Source organism: Budorcas taxicolor, chromosome 11 (assembly GCF_023091745.1).
Source record: "Budorcas taxicolor isolate Tak-1 chromosome 11, Takin1.1, whole genome shotgun sequence".
In the NCBI taxonomy this organism is placed as follows: domain Eukaryota; kingdom Metazoa; phylum Chordata; class Mammalia; order Artiodactyla; family Bovidae; genus Budorcas; species Budorcas taxicolor.
The window spans coordinates 142,538,823-142,556,458 of NC_068920.1; the positions used below are offsets into that span (position 1 = coordinate 142,538,823).

At 45.4% G+C, this 17,636-nt stretch overlaps 1 protein-coding gene across 1 annotated transcript in view; it reads left to right on the forward strand.

Moving 5' to 3' along the window:
* NBAS (NBAS subunit of NRZ tethering complex) overlaps window positions 1–17,379 on the forward strand; it is a 336,306-nt gene extending 318,927 nt beyond the window's left edge. Inside the window, exons 51-52 of the mRNA XM_052647567.1 lie at window positions 4,616–4,744; window positions 16,957–17,379. Of these exons, the coding sequence (XP_052503527.1) occupies window positions 4,616–4,744; window positions 16,957–17,232 (405 nt within the window). The 3' untranslated portion in view covers window positions 17,233–17,379. The remainder of the gene's footprint in view (window positions 1–4,615; window positions 4,745–16,956) is intronic.
* The last annotated feature ends 257 nt before the right edge of the window (window positions 17,380–17,636 follow it).

Genomic DNA, 17,636 nt, shown 5'->3' on the forward strand with positions numbered 1-17,636 from the left:
AATTCAAGTACCAACACCAAAAAGCAGCCCCTCTTGCTCCGATAGCCTGTGGTTTCCTTGTGTCCACGCCCTCTTGACTGGTGGTCGGCTCTGCTCTGTTGTGAGCACCCAGAGAATGGGAACCGTGGCTGCAGCGTCTCTGCTTCCATCAAGGCAGGATTCAGCAGACTGCAGAGTGAGGACTGAACACAGCTAGTTACCCGCACCAGGCTGAATAAATAACGTGCTTTTCATCTTTGCCTTCACGTGAGCTGAGATCGCACTCTGTTGGGTCAACTCCAGACGCCAGAAGTGTCCTACCATCAGTGATACTGAATCTAGGTTAGGAAGACATTATTTCATATCACTGGACCTCATTCTCTCATCTCTGAAACAAGGGGTCAGACCCCATGATGTCAGAGGGGGCTCTCATTCCGTCTGTTCTGCAAGGTCTCCAGTCCTGGGTGGAGTGTGAGCCGAGGCTGTCTGTTCTCTCCTTCATCCTCAGCATGTAGTCCACTGCCTCCCACGAGCCCATCATTCTCTTGGGGTGAGGAGTAAAGTGCTGTATTGCTCCCCATTTTGAAGCTGATCATTATCCCCTCTCTGATATAATTTGATGAGATGAAAGATCCTTATCAAGAGTTCTTTTGCCACAGTGCCTTTTTTTTTTTTTTCATTTTTCTTGTGCTGCTCTGTGTTTTAATTGGGTATGTATATAGATTTTTTTTCCCCCCTAAGGATGCCATGATTGAAGGAACTTTGCAAATCCTCTGTTTGTATTAATCACTAAATGTGCTGAAATGTGAATTAGAATTGTTACAAAGGAAGGAACAGTGTGATGACAAAATGGAGATGTGTTGTTCATTTTCCCACCTTTGGAAATCACTTTGTCTCATTTCAGACTTCTGTAAGATTTAACATCACTGTGGCAGTAAAAGTATCCATGACTCTTCTTTTACGCCAGTACCTTTGGTTGCCCCGGTGCATGGTGTGTGAAATGCGATGGCCTAATTATCTCCGACAGGACTTAAAGGAGCTTACTTTTTCCATCATCCCTGTTTCCCATCCCTCCCACCAAGTTCCCATATGTAGAGGTTTTTTTTTTGTTTTTTTTTTTTTTTCCCTTTATGACTTTTCATGACTGCCTGCTGCTGCTCATGGTACTTGTTTACTTATGGCCCTGGTGGTTGTGCCGATGGCAAATATGACCAGAAAGATAAAAGTTGCTGTGTTGCACAGGTCACATGTCCCCCAGTCTTGAAAGTTAGGCATACTCCTTCCCGGCTTGTATCCATGGCAATACATGAACCATTCTCAGGAGTGGCGGATCTGTAGAACAGGAAATTGGCAACTTGGCATAAAACGAGCTCTTGGCATTTAGATTTAGAATTCCGCATCACAGCTATTTGTGGCAGCTCCCGAGGGTCTGTGTGGAAGCACGGAGAGAACTATGGTTGCAGATGCCTTGGCTGGGTGCGTGGGTGTCCGCTGCCTGGGCGACCCCCCTTCTACTTCTTAGTGTGATTGTTCACTCTCATGGTTGAGGCACTTCTGATGACATCAAGAGCTTGATTTTTAGAATCAATGATGCCCTTGCTGCGGGCCCTGGCACACCTTTAGGTGCTAGATACCCACCGGGCCAGCAGGAGGCAAGGAGAAGAGGAGGCAAGGACTGCTGGTGGACCAGTCCCGCTTCTCTGACAACCATCAGGCCCAGGGCCCAGGGCATCCCCCCGAGTCCCAGTCCACAGTGGGGACCGGCCTGCAGGACTCTGGCCGGGCTTGGGGCCCTGCCCAGCTACTCCTCTTCGTTCAACGCGTCTTGCTGTTGTTCTGTGTCCTGATGGCCAGACAGCTTGAGCTGTGAAAGTGTCTTGCAAGGGGTTTTGTGGTTCTCTTTGCTCTTTTCACCTTTCCTGTAGCTCTCTAAATCCCTCTGTAAACATCCTAATAAACTGTCCTCTGTAACACAGGGGAAGATGCCTGATGAGTATAGTATAGTACTTAACAGTAACTCAGATTAAAAAAACACTGAGTAGCTCTCATAAAATGAATTCTTCCATTCCTGGGTGTCCTTATCTGGCTGTGGGGTACTAGCCATTATGCCTGCACAACAGGATATAAAGGTGATTGCCATAAATTTTTCACTGAAGCTAAGATCAGCTTAGTGATATGCTTATTCTGAATATTGCCAGTTCCTGAAAAATAACCTGTTAACCAATTTCTGATAACTTATAAGTAAATATGAGTGTTAAGAGAGGGAAATAATACAGATAATTTGAGGCTTCCCTGGTGGCTCAGATGGTAAAGAATCTGCCTGCAGTGAGAGAGACCCAGGTTTGGTCCCTGGGTTGGGAAGATGCCCTGAAGAAGCAACGGGCTACCCACTCCGGTAGTCTTGCCTGGAGAATCCCATAGACAGAGGAGCCTGGTGGGCTACAGTCAGTGAGACTGCAAAGAATTGAACACCACTGAGCAACTAACATTTTTTTTCAAATAGCAAGCAAGTTTGGAATACAGAGAAGGAAAAACCTTCTTGCTCTCAAATGAGGCAGATAGATGAATGATCACAGTAATACAAGGTGACAGATAATGTAGGAAATACCTGACGAAGTAGAGCCAGGAGTAGGAGTGGCAAACCTGGGCCATCAGAGGTGCTGCTGTGGGAAATAGGGTTTTCCTGTGCCTGTGTAAATTGAGACCTAAGGATGAGTTGAGAGTTGATCACACAGAGAGACAGCGGAGGTTATATCCATCATCTGTGAACACCCAGAGGTCTGTGAGAGCCCAGTGCTCCTGCTGGTAGCCCCAGGCCACATGTGGGTACTAAAATTAAGTTTAAGCAAAATGGGATGAAATTCAAAGTGTAGTTTCTCAGTGGCGCTAGCCACATCTCAGATGCTCACAAGCCCTACGTGGTCCTCAGCTGCCCTGTGGGACAGCGCGAATGCAGAGCGTCCCAGGATGGGAGGAAGCCCTCCTGGGCGCTGCTTTTCATGAACTGTGCAGGATGGGGAAAGGGAGCCATGGTTCCAGGGAGGTGGGCAGAGGAAGCAGGTCAGTGCTGTTTGGGCTCGACTGCTACACACCCGAGTTTATATTTCATCTTCCCAAATGGTTTCTGCAGGTTTTGGCATCCCAGGTTAAACATCCACATTTCTCTTTGGCCCAGATGCTGGGTGAGACCCCTGCGTGTGCCGCATGTGCTTTAAGGCACACAGAGCTCTTTTCTGAATTGGAATTCATGTTTGAAGCCCGCATTTGGCAGAACTGTTTCCCTGCCAGTATTGATCTTGTGTGGCACAGTCTTCCAGTCTGGTTTCCAGCAGTGGCCTGCTGGGTGCACACTGAAAAAAGATCGTGAATGGAATTCCAAAGAGACCTTTACCCCAGACTTTAAATAGGAGCTTCGTTATGTCAGCCTTATTTTATCCGCTCTTTGTAATAACCTAAAAGAATTATGAAAATACCATGAATGTGAATTTTTCTTCTTTGAGATGCTACTGTTGGGGTGGCACAAGAGTAGCAGGATCCATCAGTCCTGCACAGGGCAGTGATTCTGTGTTCTTTCAAAAACAACCCTTGCTTTATGTAATGAGGTTGCACTCATTGTCTGGTCGTCAGTCCAAGTGTTCTGTTCTTTACAGCTAAAATCAGGACACCAAGGGAACATATAACTGGGCAGAGAGAAGTAGCTTGAAAATTTATTTTCTACACTTTTATACTTTTGTTGTGAAGGATTATTATATTTGTCTTATAGAAAAGGCTGCTCTCTGATGACAGATTCAGCCAGTATGAAAAAGAGCTATAAACAAAATTAAAATACATCTGTGGTGATCTGAATACATTCATTTTTCTGGACCACAGATAGTTTTCATGAAGAAGGAACATCTTGAGTATATCAAGCATTCAGTTCAGTTGCTCAGTTGTTTCTGACTCTTTGCAGGCCCATGGACTGTAGCCCACCAGGCTCCTCCATCCAGGGGATTTTCCTGCCCCAGGGGTTTAACCCGAGTCTCTTGTGTCTCCTGCATTGGCAGGCAGGTGTTTTACGACTCATGCCACCTGAGAAGTCTTGATGTTAACCATAAACAGGTTTTAAAATGTTTAAATTGCCAATTTCCTTTGTTATACTGAATGATAACTAGATCTTTTTGATAATATTAACAATCAATAATAGTTTTCGTTGTTAAGCGTTTAGTAGATGCTGAGCATCATTATTCACTAACACTTATTCTCACACACACACAAAACACAAAACAGTAGATACAGTTACCTTCATTTTATTTGGGAGGAAACTAGGGCTCTGAGAGTTCAGAAAAATAAATTCCAGCCCTCTAGCCATCCACTGGGATCCTATGCAGCCATTAAAATAGCAGTATTATAGATGAATATGTGATACTCAGAAAGATTTTATCAATTAAGATGGTGAATCAAGTGAAGCAGATACCAAACCCTACATCAGGGTGGTCCCCTGTGTGTCTTTTGCATAGTCACCGAGACACACACACACACACACACACACACACACACACTCGTGGGAAAAGGAGAGGAAAGATGCCTCCAGGATCGTGCTGGGGCTGTGATGCATTCCCTTTCCTTCTCACTCACAAACTCACCCTTGTGGTTCCAGGGGGTGAAGGAGCTGTGCTTGCTCCTGCTTGGTCAGGCCCTGCTGCTCCCATCCCTGAAGCTTCTCCTGGAAAGCCCGGACGAACGTCTGCACGCCATGGCCCTGGACCACATCACCGCCATCACTAAGGTACTCCTCACCGAATCCGCTCATTCTTACTTTGCAGAGACATGCGTTGGTGTTGCGGTTCTCATCAGTAACAATGGTGATTTACTCAGGACTGTTTTACTTATACTCTGAGCATGATAGCTGTTTGTTTGTCTACAGTAGGTATTTGTGGTTTGCAGTAGATATTTGTTGACAAAACATTTTCTAAGCTTCTCCCATGAACCACAGAGTGTATCTAGTGCCAAGAATGCAAATCCAGATCAGGACGCAGTTTCTCTAGAGAAGCAGAATATCAAGTCTCTTTAAGAAAATTTCAGAGCTGCCTGGCACTAGCAGACTAGTCTTGCCACTTGAAATCTGGGACGAGGAGCTCCTGACATCAGGCAGATTTTCTGTGCCTGCATGTGTTTGGTTATCCACTAATTAAAGGTGAGAAGGAATCCTGTTAATGGCACCAGCGGAAATCTCAAGCTTGAGTTTCCTCCAGCAGCTGACAGCGCCACTGAAGCCCATCCTGGCTTGTAGAAATGGGAGCCAGTGCTGAGGCTAGAGAGTTCTCCCTGCAGGCTGGCTGCCTTATTATCATGAAGATAATGTTTTTAAGGAAGAAACTTGCACTTCCCTTTTTGAATTTTACACTTTAGATAGCTCAGAGTTGTGTTTCAGTGAATTTGCATTGTATGATCCTTCTGTGGGACACTCACTCTTTCATCCGAAGTGTATATGTGTGTGCTTGAACAACAATATAAGAGGGTATCTTCTAGGGACCAGAGAGGGTAGGTGAATCCTAGGGCAAAGGCGCAGTGACAAGATGGATGAAAAGATGTCTTGGATTCATAGCTTTGTTAATGACAGAGGGTGCAGAAAGCAGGACATAATTGCCTTTGGAAATAGTCATAATGAACAAGATGAGAAAACTGTTGTGCCTTTATTCATATTTTCAAAATTATGGAAAGTTTCTGTATAGATTTTATTTTTAAAAAATGCCTTTCATTATCATTGATAATTGAGCGTAACAGGGGCCTTTCTGGAAACTAGGCTGAAGTATGAAATTGAGGGCACTTGTCTAGCAGTAGCCTCTCTGTAGCCTCGCTAAAATAAAAGTTGTGTAATACTGGGATTTGCAAGAAACTGAGAACTGCAGTAAGATTTTTTGTCTTAGCTGATTTTTCATTGGAGATTGAAGACATCAGGAAGAAGGGAGAGCTAGAGAAAATCAACTGCAGGCTGTCAGTGTTTTTCTTCCATCACCACCCTTGTACGCAGTATTTGTATCTCTACTCAAGTTACTCAAGAATTCCCAATAAAAGTTGCCATGGGCACCTTTGAGAATAAAACAGTAATGTATTAAACATTGCTGTTCCCTATTCATCCTGTGTAGGGCGTTACTGATGCCCTCATGAAGTCCATAAGAGTACAGATCAGTTTTCATTGTAAAGATTCTTTATCACAAATGCATCAGTCAGAACTGCAACTAGAAGGGGAGCTCCCTAACTGTGAACCAGCCCTGCTGACTGCCTCGCCGCCCCCCAACACACACATACTATCAAAATAAGAAACTGACCGGGAATATTGCCGACACCCAATTCATTTATAAATGGTACTAGTTTGCCTTTGTAACACTTTATCTGCACATTTGATATGCAATCTTGTGCTAAAACTCTGGATCTTGAATCGTTTCGACTGTGGCTGGTTCACCCGGAGTTGTGATGAAAACACTCGAAACCCCTGTGGCCTTCAGGTACAGAAATCAAAGCCAGAGGTGTAAATTGCTGAGGCGAGTCGGTTTCTTACCACTGAGACCCTTCTGGGAATTCAGTAATGACACTGACTTGTAACTTCTCTGCACTAAGATGAGCACTCATGTTAGGCTGGCCCATCTGTGACCTTCACATGTGTTCATGGACGATTTCGCATCCTCCAAGGAACTAAAGTGTTGCTGAGTTTTCCAATTTTTAAAACACTTTTTAACTTTTATTTTGAGATAATTTTAACTTCACATTCAGTTGGAGTCAATAACACAGCAGGATTTTTTATACCCTTCATCCAGTTTCTCAAAGTGTTGACATTTTACATGACTAGTATCCTTATAACCAGGACATTAGCAGAAATACAATCTTTGGACCTTATGCAGATTCCACAGTTTTACGTGCCCTTGTATGTGTCTGTGTGTGTCCATGTATAAAGTTCTGTGCAGTATTGTCACATGGAGATTCATGTGACCACAGTTAGGATCCAGAACAGTTCCTGACAAGGATACCCCCCAGCCACCCTTGGTGGCCACAGCCACCCCCTCCCTCTCCTACCCACCCAGCAACCAGTGAAGGCTGCTCATCTCTTCTCCATCTCTCTAATTTTGCAGTTTCAAGAATATGATATACATGAAGAGAAATTACTATGATTTATCATTGCTCTCCCAGCACCATTAAAAAGTCATGTTACCCTTTTCTAAGGGAAGAGTTTCACTGGGCCTTTTTGCAGGGCTCCTGTCAAGCTATTTTACATCATACTTGGTTTCGTAGTGAAAAATACGATGTGAAAGATGCTGGTTTTCTTCTTTTGTGTTTATTTTGCTATTCACTCTGCCCATTAGTGGGCGACCCTGAGTTCATCAGTAACTTGTTTCTCCCTTAATCGTTCTTGGTAGTATAGTTCCTATTGATACTAAAAGGAAAAAAAAAAAATTGCTTTCAGAGAAACTCGTCTGATGGGTGTCAGTCATTCTTACACAGTGCCTGGATCCAGGCAAAAAAATGCACCCTCCCCCCACTTGCTGACAGTGTGTATTTGCCATAATATACGGACAGCTTTATAGGGGTTTATGTTTCAAAGGATGATGCTTAAATGCTGATGCCAGAGACCTTAGTGGTTTCTCCTCCAATAGCGGTGTTCACTTCTCTAAGCTTTTCTGAAAGTGCAAACCTCTGGTGTTTGGCGTGTCCTTCTTATCAGTGGCCAACAGCCTCTTCCCTGGGCCAGAAATAGAAAGACCTTACGGATTATATCATTGGTGAATAATTAAAACCCTGGTGTGGTCCATACTGTCAGATCACCCACTCCATCAGCCTCAGTGGGGTTTAGAGCTTACCTTCAAAACCTTTTTTCTCCAAGAAAGATATGCCTTGATGATGTGTTTGAATCTCCTCTCGGGGATAGTTTCTACCAGGTGGAAGTCTCTTGACTCATTTCATAAAAGCAGGTCTGTGTTTATAATAGCTCCGTGGACTACAACATTTTCCAATTCCTAATTCCAGACTTATGGTAGCCTTACTGTTTCCTCCTCTTCAGGGCTGCTCATACCTGTCCCCACTCGCAGGGACTGGCCTGGACCACATACCTATTAAAAGAATCATTCATGGAAGTGTGTAGGACCTTTGGCACCTAATTAAGTGTTCCTCCCTGATGCTAGTAATAACTGTCTTCCAGTACCAACTGTGCTGGATGTTATTAAAGGCCCTTCCTCACTTTCCCTTTTTAATAATCCTCTGCAAAGATACCATTCTGGTTTCACAGATGAAAACACTGGAACTCAGGGGTCATACAGCCAGCAAGCAGCCAGAGCTGAAACTGAAGCCCCGAATCCAGCGTTCAGCATCCGTGTTTAATCACACTGCTGCTTTTGACCTAACTGGTAGGCTCTCTTATATTGGAAAAAGGTTATCTCTGTAGAGAAGTGGACTCGCTGAAGCATCTTGAACCATATAATATAAGCAATGAAAACAGTAGTACAGAGCTGGTCTGACAGCTTGCCTCGTACAGGGCTTCCTCTTTCAAATGCCTCAAGTCACTAGAACCTGATGGAACCCAACTAGGCTGGGAGCTGACCAGTCCTGGGTGCCCTGTCAGGTTTAAAACCCTCACAAAAGAGCACCTCCAGAATGAAGGATCCTTTGAATGTGTGGCCCTGAGTCCTGCCCGCTGGAGTTGTTGCCACATCACAGTCCTTCATGTTGTTAATAAATGTGATTCTCATCCCTGTGATTTTGCTATGAAGGCACCAGAACCTACCAACATCACCCACAGGGACCAGTGTCTCGGTTGGAGGGAGAGCTTTAAAGGTTCTCAGGAAAGCATGCTTGGGTTAACATATTTACAGTCGGCCCTTGGACAGAACAGGGGTTAATCTAGGTATTAGTTAGACTTGGCCCTCCATCTCCAAGATTCCTCTGCGTCCGTGGTCTCCACCATCCAGGGACTGATGTAACGTCCAGGCAGTGATGTAATGTTTCCTACTGAAAAAAAAAAAAATCCTGCATAAGTGGCCCAGGGCTGTTCAAACTCACGTTGTTAAAGGGCCAACTGTGTATAAAAACATGAAGACTTGCTTTCTTCATCCCCCTTTAATTCAATCCAGATCTCCACCGAGGCCTTCTCTGGTGAGTATCTGTGGCAGCATCGCACTCCCATGTTTCCTTCTCTGCTGAAGTCAGGGGCACACACGGCCCTCCCGACCTCGGCATGCAGTGAGAACAAGGACCTTGGGCTGGGCTCTGGACTACCCTGTTTGGCATCCACAAAGTCCTTCTTTGGCTTTGGCCCTAACATCAGTGGTTTTCTTCTAAGCATATCCAAACCAAGTTAGGCTGAAGCGATCCAGTCATGCGGAGAAGAATCAAGCAACTGATTTCCTCTATATCTTGCAGATGCCAGTTGATGTTAAACCAGTGTCTTTTTACAATCACTGTTCTTTCGCCTCTTCTAGTCTCTCAGAATTTCGGGCATATACCTACTTATTTTTAAATGGCACGTTAACCCGAACATAATCTAAACATGCTACTTTCACCCGGCATCCTTCATTCTCAGCTGCTGGTTAGTCTGCTTGATGAAGGAAGCTCTGGTACCACGTATCTCCCAGTATTCTCAGCTGGTTGCCTCTAGTGACAGGCAGCTCACTCCCTATGGGTTAACCTGTGAGGTTTCTAGACAGCTCTGAGGGGTGGCTGACCGACTTGGTGCCAGCAGATGTATAAAGTACCCATTGTGCATAGCCTGATACTGTGTGCAGGAGAGAGGAATAGGTAGGACATTTGTAAAGATGAAAGATCATCCCTCTGTGTAGAGGAATTGTGTCAAGGGGAGACTGACATATGAAACAATAACACAAGGAACTAAGGAGGATAAAAAAGGGGGCAAGTGTAAAAGTGTGGAACGGGCCAACCTCAGGGCCCCAGAATGGGTCACTGAAGTGACCAAGCTTGAACCATCCTCAAAGGTTCTCTCCCGCTGTCAGATCCTAAGTCAGAGGACTGTCTGGATTTTGGCTCCAGAAGAGGCACACTGCTCATCCCCGGCCAGGAATGGGGCTGAGGGTATTCCAAGAAATGAAGTCTGAATGGCCTGCAAGTCAATACAGAAAACAAAAATTTATCTGCGGGCATTTTTCTTATTCTAGGAATACACTCGTGTTGCCATTTTATTTTTCTATACTTTCAGTTGGTATATTTAATAACTCTTACTAGTAATAGTGTATGTAGCAGGGAGACAAATATTCTTTCCTGAAGTAAACAGTGAAATTATATCAAATAATCCTCTTTTAAGTAATTGAAATGAGGTCCTGCATGCATTATGCTACTGGGATTTCAGCTTCCCTCATTACTGTAATTACTCTTAGCTTCGTATAGATCCATAAAATCAAAGATTTAATTCAGAGAAGGTTCATTACCTATTGTTGAAACAGGAATTAAGCAGATAACATTTTAATGGCTTGGAAGACAGTAGTGCTTTATGCTTTAATAGATTTTTTCCCCCCAAGATCAGCAAAGTTTCTTTCAGTCTCAAAAATTAATCACCAACCAAAAAAAAAAATTCACTGATGGAGAGGACAAGCCTTTTACTCATTTTCTAAAATATGTAAGCCCCTCTCCTCCTGTGCTTTATTCCTGACTTGTGTGACTGTAATAACTCCAGCCATTCTCTGAACTTGAACTCTACACCAGGCATTGTGCTAGGCACTTAAACACATAGATTATCTCCACCCCTGTCTGTTGTCTGTATTTCACATGTGGGAAATGGGGCCCTGAGAGATTGTCCTCAACAAGGTCACACATCTATTTAGCTAAAAAGCCAGGATTAGAAATTGGTCTCTAACCCAGAAGCCTCTCTGCCTTCTTTTCACAAGACAGCTCCTTCTTACTCCCATTCAAAGCCATTTGATCAGAGGAATTAAGTCAGCTAATCCTCCTGGGCTTCTCTCATATTTATTTCAAACATCCAACTGACTCCAGAACTGACAAAATATATTTTCTTCCCCAAGCCCTAAAAGCATCAAGCAAGCCAATGTCAAGGATGTGTGATTCTCCCCAGACCATATACCAAAGTGATTCCTGATCAATTAAGTTATTTATTTTTTAAATCAGAAAATTATATATATATATATATATACACACACATATATAAACACAGACATACACATACAGACATACCATATCCTTCCAGGAAGTATAACTTCTAAGCTTTAGACCAATAGAAAAAGAGTCATAAAGGAATATATCCTTTCCTGATAATGTACAAGTGTAAAACTCCTGCTGCTGCTGCTGCTAAGTCACTTCAGTCGTGTCCGACTCTACCAAATAGAATTGCAAACAGTAGATTAGAATGTCTATTATAACTAAAATCAAGTTAATGTTTAAGTTACAAAAGAATTCTTCACATGTGTACAGTGATGTTGAAATTCCAACAAATGAGTAAAGGATTTGGCCCTTCCCATAGGAAAAAAATAAAAATGACAGGAAATGTATGGGAAAAATTCCTTCTTGCTAATAAACAAATTCAAATGAAAGCATCTTTGAGATACCAATACATATCTCCTAAATTAGCAAAGTAATTTTCTTTTCAAAGTAATAGCATCCAAAGCTGGGAAGTGTATAGGGAAACCAGCACACTCCTCGCCTGATGGCAGCACTGTGCGCTGGACGGTCCACATCACCGCATCGCTGCTTTCCTCTCGTACCCGCAGCCAGAAGATGTTGTGGATGCTTTGCCCCGTGTAGTGGTCTGCTTGGGCTGCCGTAACAAAGTGCCACAGAGCAGGCAACATTTAAATATTAGAAACGTGTTTTCTCACAATGCTGGAGGCCCAGCGCCCGAGATCTCAGGAGCCGGCGGGATTGATTTATCCTGAGGCCTCTCTCCGTGGCTTGCAGATGCTGCCTTCTCCCTGCATCCAGCATGGCTTCCTCTCGGCTTGCGTGTCTGTCCTCTTCTCTTCTTATAAAGATACCAATCAGATTGGATTAGGATTCATCCCCATGACACAGATAACTCATTTACCTCATTTACCTCTGTGAAGGCCTTGTCTCCAAATGCAGTCATGTCCTGATGTCTTGGAGGTCCTAACGGACCTCAACACATGAGTTTGAGGGGATATAGAGACGATTGGATGGCATCACCAACTCAATGGACATGAGTTTGAGCAAACTCCAGGAGACAGTGGAGGGCAGGGAAGCCTGGCGTGCTGCAGTTCATGGGGTCACAGAGTCGGACACAACTTAGTGACTTAACAGCAACAATACGTTCATCCCATAAGGCCCCAGCCGTACCTCTCCTAATAAATTATCCTAAGGGGCTTCCTTGGCAGCCCAGTCGGTAAAGAATCTTCCTGCAGTCCAGGAGACCCAGTTTCAGTCCCTGGATTGGGAAGATCCCCTGGAGACAGAAATGGCAACCCACTCCATGGAAATGGCAATCCATTCTCCATCCTTGCCTGGAGAATCCTATGGACAGAGGAGCCTGGTGGGCTACAGTCCAAGGGGTGGCAAAGAGTTGAACATGACTTAGTGACTAAACCACCAAGGAGATAATTCAAATAAAGAGAATATATGTGCAAAAATCATTCATTTTTAGTGTTTCATAATGGCAAGCAACTAAAGGAAATCAGTCCCGAATACTCATTGGAAGGACTGATGCTGAAGCTGAAGCCCCAATACTTTGGCCACCTGATGTGAGGAACTGACTCCTTGGAAAAGACTCTGATGCTGGGAAAGATTGAAGGTGGGAGGAGAAGGGGACAATAGAGGACGAGATGGTTGGATGGCATCACCGACTAAATGGACATGAGTTTGAGTAAGTTCTGGGAGTTGGTGATGGACAGGGAAGCCTGGCGTGCTTCAGTCCATGAGGTCTCAAAGAGTCGGACACGAGTGAGTGATTGAACTGAACTGATGTATAGAAGGAGAAGTTAAATAACTTGTTCAATAGACTACATTGTAGCCAATAAATTTTTTTAGAATGAAAACTATGAAGTATTTTTTAAAAATTCTCAATATATGAGAAAAGTAGGATACAAATATCACACGTCTTGACTGGGCAAATATATCAGCCTGTGGATAATCAGTGGAGAGAAAAGGTAGATGAAGTCGTGTTCTTGAGGTGATCCTGATACTGAAGACTTCTTTTTGTGTTTTAAGATGGTTTCCAGCTTTTTCTTTTCATTTCAAAAAGAAAACTAGGTTAGAAGAGCAGTTCTAACTGGTAAGACAGTACCAGGCTTCTATGGGTAGGTACCGGCAGATTTTTAGTACCATACATTGGAATTTGGTCACAAACAAGGAAAAGGAAGACAAGTTGAGGCTCGACAAATTAATGTAGCAGCTCTGACAAGTGGCAGTGATGCTGGGAACGCTGCGGTACTGAGAGGAAGGAGCCAGGCTGGCCTCGGTGCCCCCTAGGCAGGAGGCTTGGTGTGTGGAAAGGAGCCCATCTTGACTGCTGGTGACCTTGGGCAGTGCTTTCCTTCTCTGCCCCTCAGGCTCCTCTTGCTTAAAATGTGGGTGTTGGAATGGGTCCTTCGAAAAGCTGTCTCTTTCTTTCTTCTTTCATTCTCCGTTTTGGCCCACATATGTAAGTGAGCACCTCCGCAGTCTTTTCCTTGCACATGACAATTCTCAAGCGTACCCTGGCCGTGCATACATCCTACAAAGAGCCAGAATCGGGTAGAAAGTCAAAGAAAGGGAGTAGCAGCAGCCACGTTGTTTCTCCAGCATTTGTTTGTGAGAAGCCAAATCAGAATTCCCCCCTCACCTTCCCCTGGCCGCCACCCCGGCTCAGGAGGTCAGCAGTCTCTGCCTCTCTTTAGGGACTCTCTGAGCACACAAGGGCCAAAGGCAGAGCATCCGAGTTCATGGCCTTGACTTTAGTCATAGATTTTCTCATCCAGGATTGTAGATAGAGAGCTTTTGGGATTGAGGAAGTGGACTCCCACCATGCCCCCTGCTCCCACCCTGCCCTGGGACGAGGCAGCTATCCCCAAGGCACATCAAGTGGGAAAATCCAGTATTCAGGATGTCCTCGTGCTGGAGAGAAGCAAATAAAAGAGGGGGTCAGAGGGGCAGCAGCCGCCAGCGTTGACAAAACCCCTGTCTCTCCCTCCAGCTGGAAAAATCCATCATTCCCTTTATAGGAGCCTGAATTTCAGGCCCCCAGAGGGAGGGTTCGTGAGTCAACAGAAAGAATAATAAAGGTGTCCCAGCCTTGAAGACTTACTCAGGGCAGCACAGAAAGTATCAGCCTGCAGTGTTTGGACTTGAGCCTTTTATCCACGTGTTTTATCAAAAACATTTGCCTGTAGCATCCTGGCACACGCTCTGCTTCCTCCTGGACAGTTCGGTAGAAGGCTTCTTTATTTTTAAGGGTGAATCAAAATAACAGCATGCACAGTGAATCAGCTGCCCACTCGCATATGTGTGTGTGAGTGTGTGCTTGCACGAGTGTGTTTGGAGGCAGCAGAGTTCAATGAAAGCATGTGAGCTTTGGGGTTACTCACCTATTCACACATTCACTCCACGAATCCTGCTGAGTTCCTACCACAAGGCCCATGCTATTCTAGGCGGGGTGGGGGAGTGGGCTGCGGGGTCCATAGAGGAGACAGCATCCCTGCTCTGGGGGAGCTTGTGGCCTGGGAGAGGGGGGACACACGGTAAATACCCAGGAACCCATCAGAGAGGAGGGCTTCTGGTCCAGCTCACCACGAACCCGCCACATGACACATGATACCTGACTGTGACCTCTCTGAGCCCCAGTGTGTGCGTCTGTTGGGTGAGATCGGAGCCGTCTTAAAGAGATATTGTCAGGCTTAGAGAGAAGGTGCCTCACTCAGCGGCACACGGAGGGGTCTCGGGATGCAGCCGGCATGGAGATGGGATTCGGGTCCCAATTTCCCACTTACAAAGCAAAAGAGAGAGGGAAAGGAAACACACAGAGCTCATAAACAGCCCACAGGCGGCGAGTGGAAGCCTCTCGTGCTCCCTTCAGCAGAAACACTAGTCTTGTCCCAGCTGCTTTTGCTACCACCTCTGAAAACACAAACAAACAAACAAAAAATGCAAAATTGAGTTCCCCCTCTGTCTTTCTGAGTCCAAGGTGAGCGAGTGGAGTGTAAGTGTTGATGGAAGGGAGAGGCTGAAGAAGGGAAGCCCAGGCTTTGCCAGACTCTTAGTTCCGAGGCCAGAGTCTCCTCCTGTCGTCTACACATGCACTTTACAAAAACATGACGGGGTTCAGTGGGGGCTCAACCAGTCATTCAGCACATGTTGATTACACTGGATGCTGAAATGAAAAATGGGTAAAAGCCTCTGCCCTCTAGAAGCTCCCAGTGCAGCAGGGGAGACGGACGGACTGGTCACTATAACCCAGCCCCAAGAGGGAAGAGGGGTGTGTGTGGTGTCAGGAGTGTGGAGGGAGCAGGGATCAGCTTGGATCAGATGTAGGGGAGACATCACCCAGAAGGCGACGCTGGAGCTGACATTTATGTGGGACTTGGAGAATTCCATGGACTGTATAGTTCATGGGATCACAAAGAGTCGGACATGACTGAGTGACTTTCACTTTCACTAGAAGGATCACAGGAGCTAAGATAGGCGCCGTCTGCTAATGGGCAAATTCTTATTCTCAGAATTTTTCTTTCTGTTACTCTCATCCTTCCAGCCAGTAGACACCTCTGACCTCATCTTCAGCAGCCTTGCCTCCTTGTCAGGGAACACGAAGCACAAGCCCATGGTGTTCAGTTACCTAACAGAGTTGGCCTAAACAGGAGAAAACTGGCTTTGAAATGCCACATTATCTCCACAGTTCCTATAGCCAAAACTATTAAAAGTACACAGTGACATGAATTTGAAGCTGTCTTTGAAGCTGTTTTAAAAAATGTTTATTTTGTACTGGAGTATAGCCAGTTAACACTGTTGGTAATAGTTTCAGGTGGGCAGCAGAGGAACTCAGCCACACATACACATGTATCCAGCCTCCCCCAAACTCCTCTCCCATCCAGGCTGCCACTTAACACTGAGCAGAGTTCCCTGTGTGAAGCTCTGTTTTTTTTTAGTGTAAATGAGAAGCTCTGAATTTTGATCTTTGATTAGTGTTGACTTGATTCCTTACGAAAACATGGACGGTAATATAAAACAGAAAAATATAAGCTAAGTGTCAAAGCCGTGGAAAGCCACACATAGACCAAGAAGACCAGGGGAGAAAATACAGAGACTGTGCTACCAAAAGAGTGCAGAAAACTTGTTTTTTTAAAAAAAGAAAAAGGTGAGTTTGGTTCTAAGCTTCCAAGAGGCTTAAGCAAGAGCAGCTTTTAAATACCTCCTGTCGGTTATCCTATTTACACCAGTGGGGCTGACAGATATACCTTCTCAATGGAGCAGAAAAAAAATGTTTTCCTCTTCTGAAAAGAATTGTTTTCACAGGGATCTACATAAAGGAGCGGGTTGAGGTTAAAGAACGTGGACCATGGTGAGGCACAAATGAAATGGTAAATGTGCTTATTAAAAAGTTCAGGCTTTGAAGTCCAGACTGACCTGAATTCACATTCTCGCTCCACAGTTTACTGACCACGACGTTAAGCTAAATTCTTACCCATCAATATCTTAATCTGTAAAAAGTGCGCCCGTCACAGGGTTGAGCTCAGGGGGACTCAGTGAAGGAAGACATGTCTGGTGTGTGGTACAGTTTCTGGCACGCAGCGTGGTAGCCATCAGAGTGATTCCAGGGGGAGCTGCTCTTGGTTCTTGGCCGTGTCTATGTGAAAAGGAAACCAGGTGTGTCGTCTCATGTGTGTGATCTCAGAGATGCTTGTGGCGTGGGTTGCTTTTCAGAGTAGGCACTTCTCACCAGGGTAGAGCGGACTCTGCTGGCAGAAGCAGAAAGGCAACATACTGCAAACCAGCGGGGAGGGCTGTGTCTGCTGCTGAGGGGGTCAGCCATGCCACTCTGACGTCCACCCGTCTTTTTTCTCAAAGGTGAATGATTCAAACTGTGACCAGGAACTTCTTTCCCTGCTCCTGGACGCCAAGCTCTTGGTGAAGTGCCTCTCCACTCCCTTCTACCCACGTCTTGTCGAGCACCTGCTGGCCAGCCCCCAGCCTGGGCGCTGGGACCCTGAGGAACTGGCCCGGCAGCTGTGGGAGGCCGGCCATGAGGCTGAAGCCGGCTCACTCCTCCTGGCTGCGCGGGGCACCCATCGGGCCCTGAGGACCTTCAGCACGGCCCTGGGTGCAGCGCAGCACTGGGTGTGAGCACGCCCACCCGTGCCCACCTCCGTCACCTCCCTGAGGAGAGCCTCCAGAGCCCACTGCTGTCCCCAGAGGCGACACGTGTACTTGTTGATGGTTCTCGGTGGTTCCAAAGAATTGCAAATAAAGCTGTATATAAATGATCAGCAAGCTGCCATTTCTTGAACTTTCTTTTTTCTTTCTTCCATTAGTTACTCTGCTTTCTTACTAGGAGAGACTTGACCCTTGACTTTTCTTGTTTTTTTTTTTTTAACCATCTCTTCTGGTGGTGGTGGTTTAGTCGCTAAGTCGTGTCCAACTCTTGCAACCCCAGGGACTGTAGCCTGCCAGGCTCCTCTGTCCGTGGGATTCTCCAGGCGAGAATACTGGAGTGGGTTGCCATATCCTTCTCCATCTCTTCTGGTAGA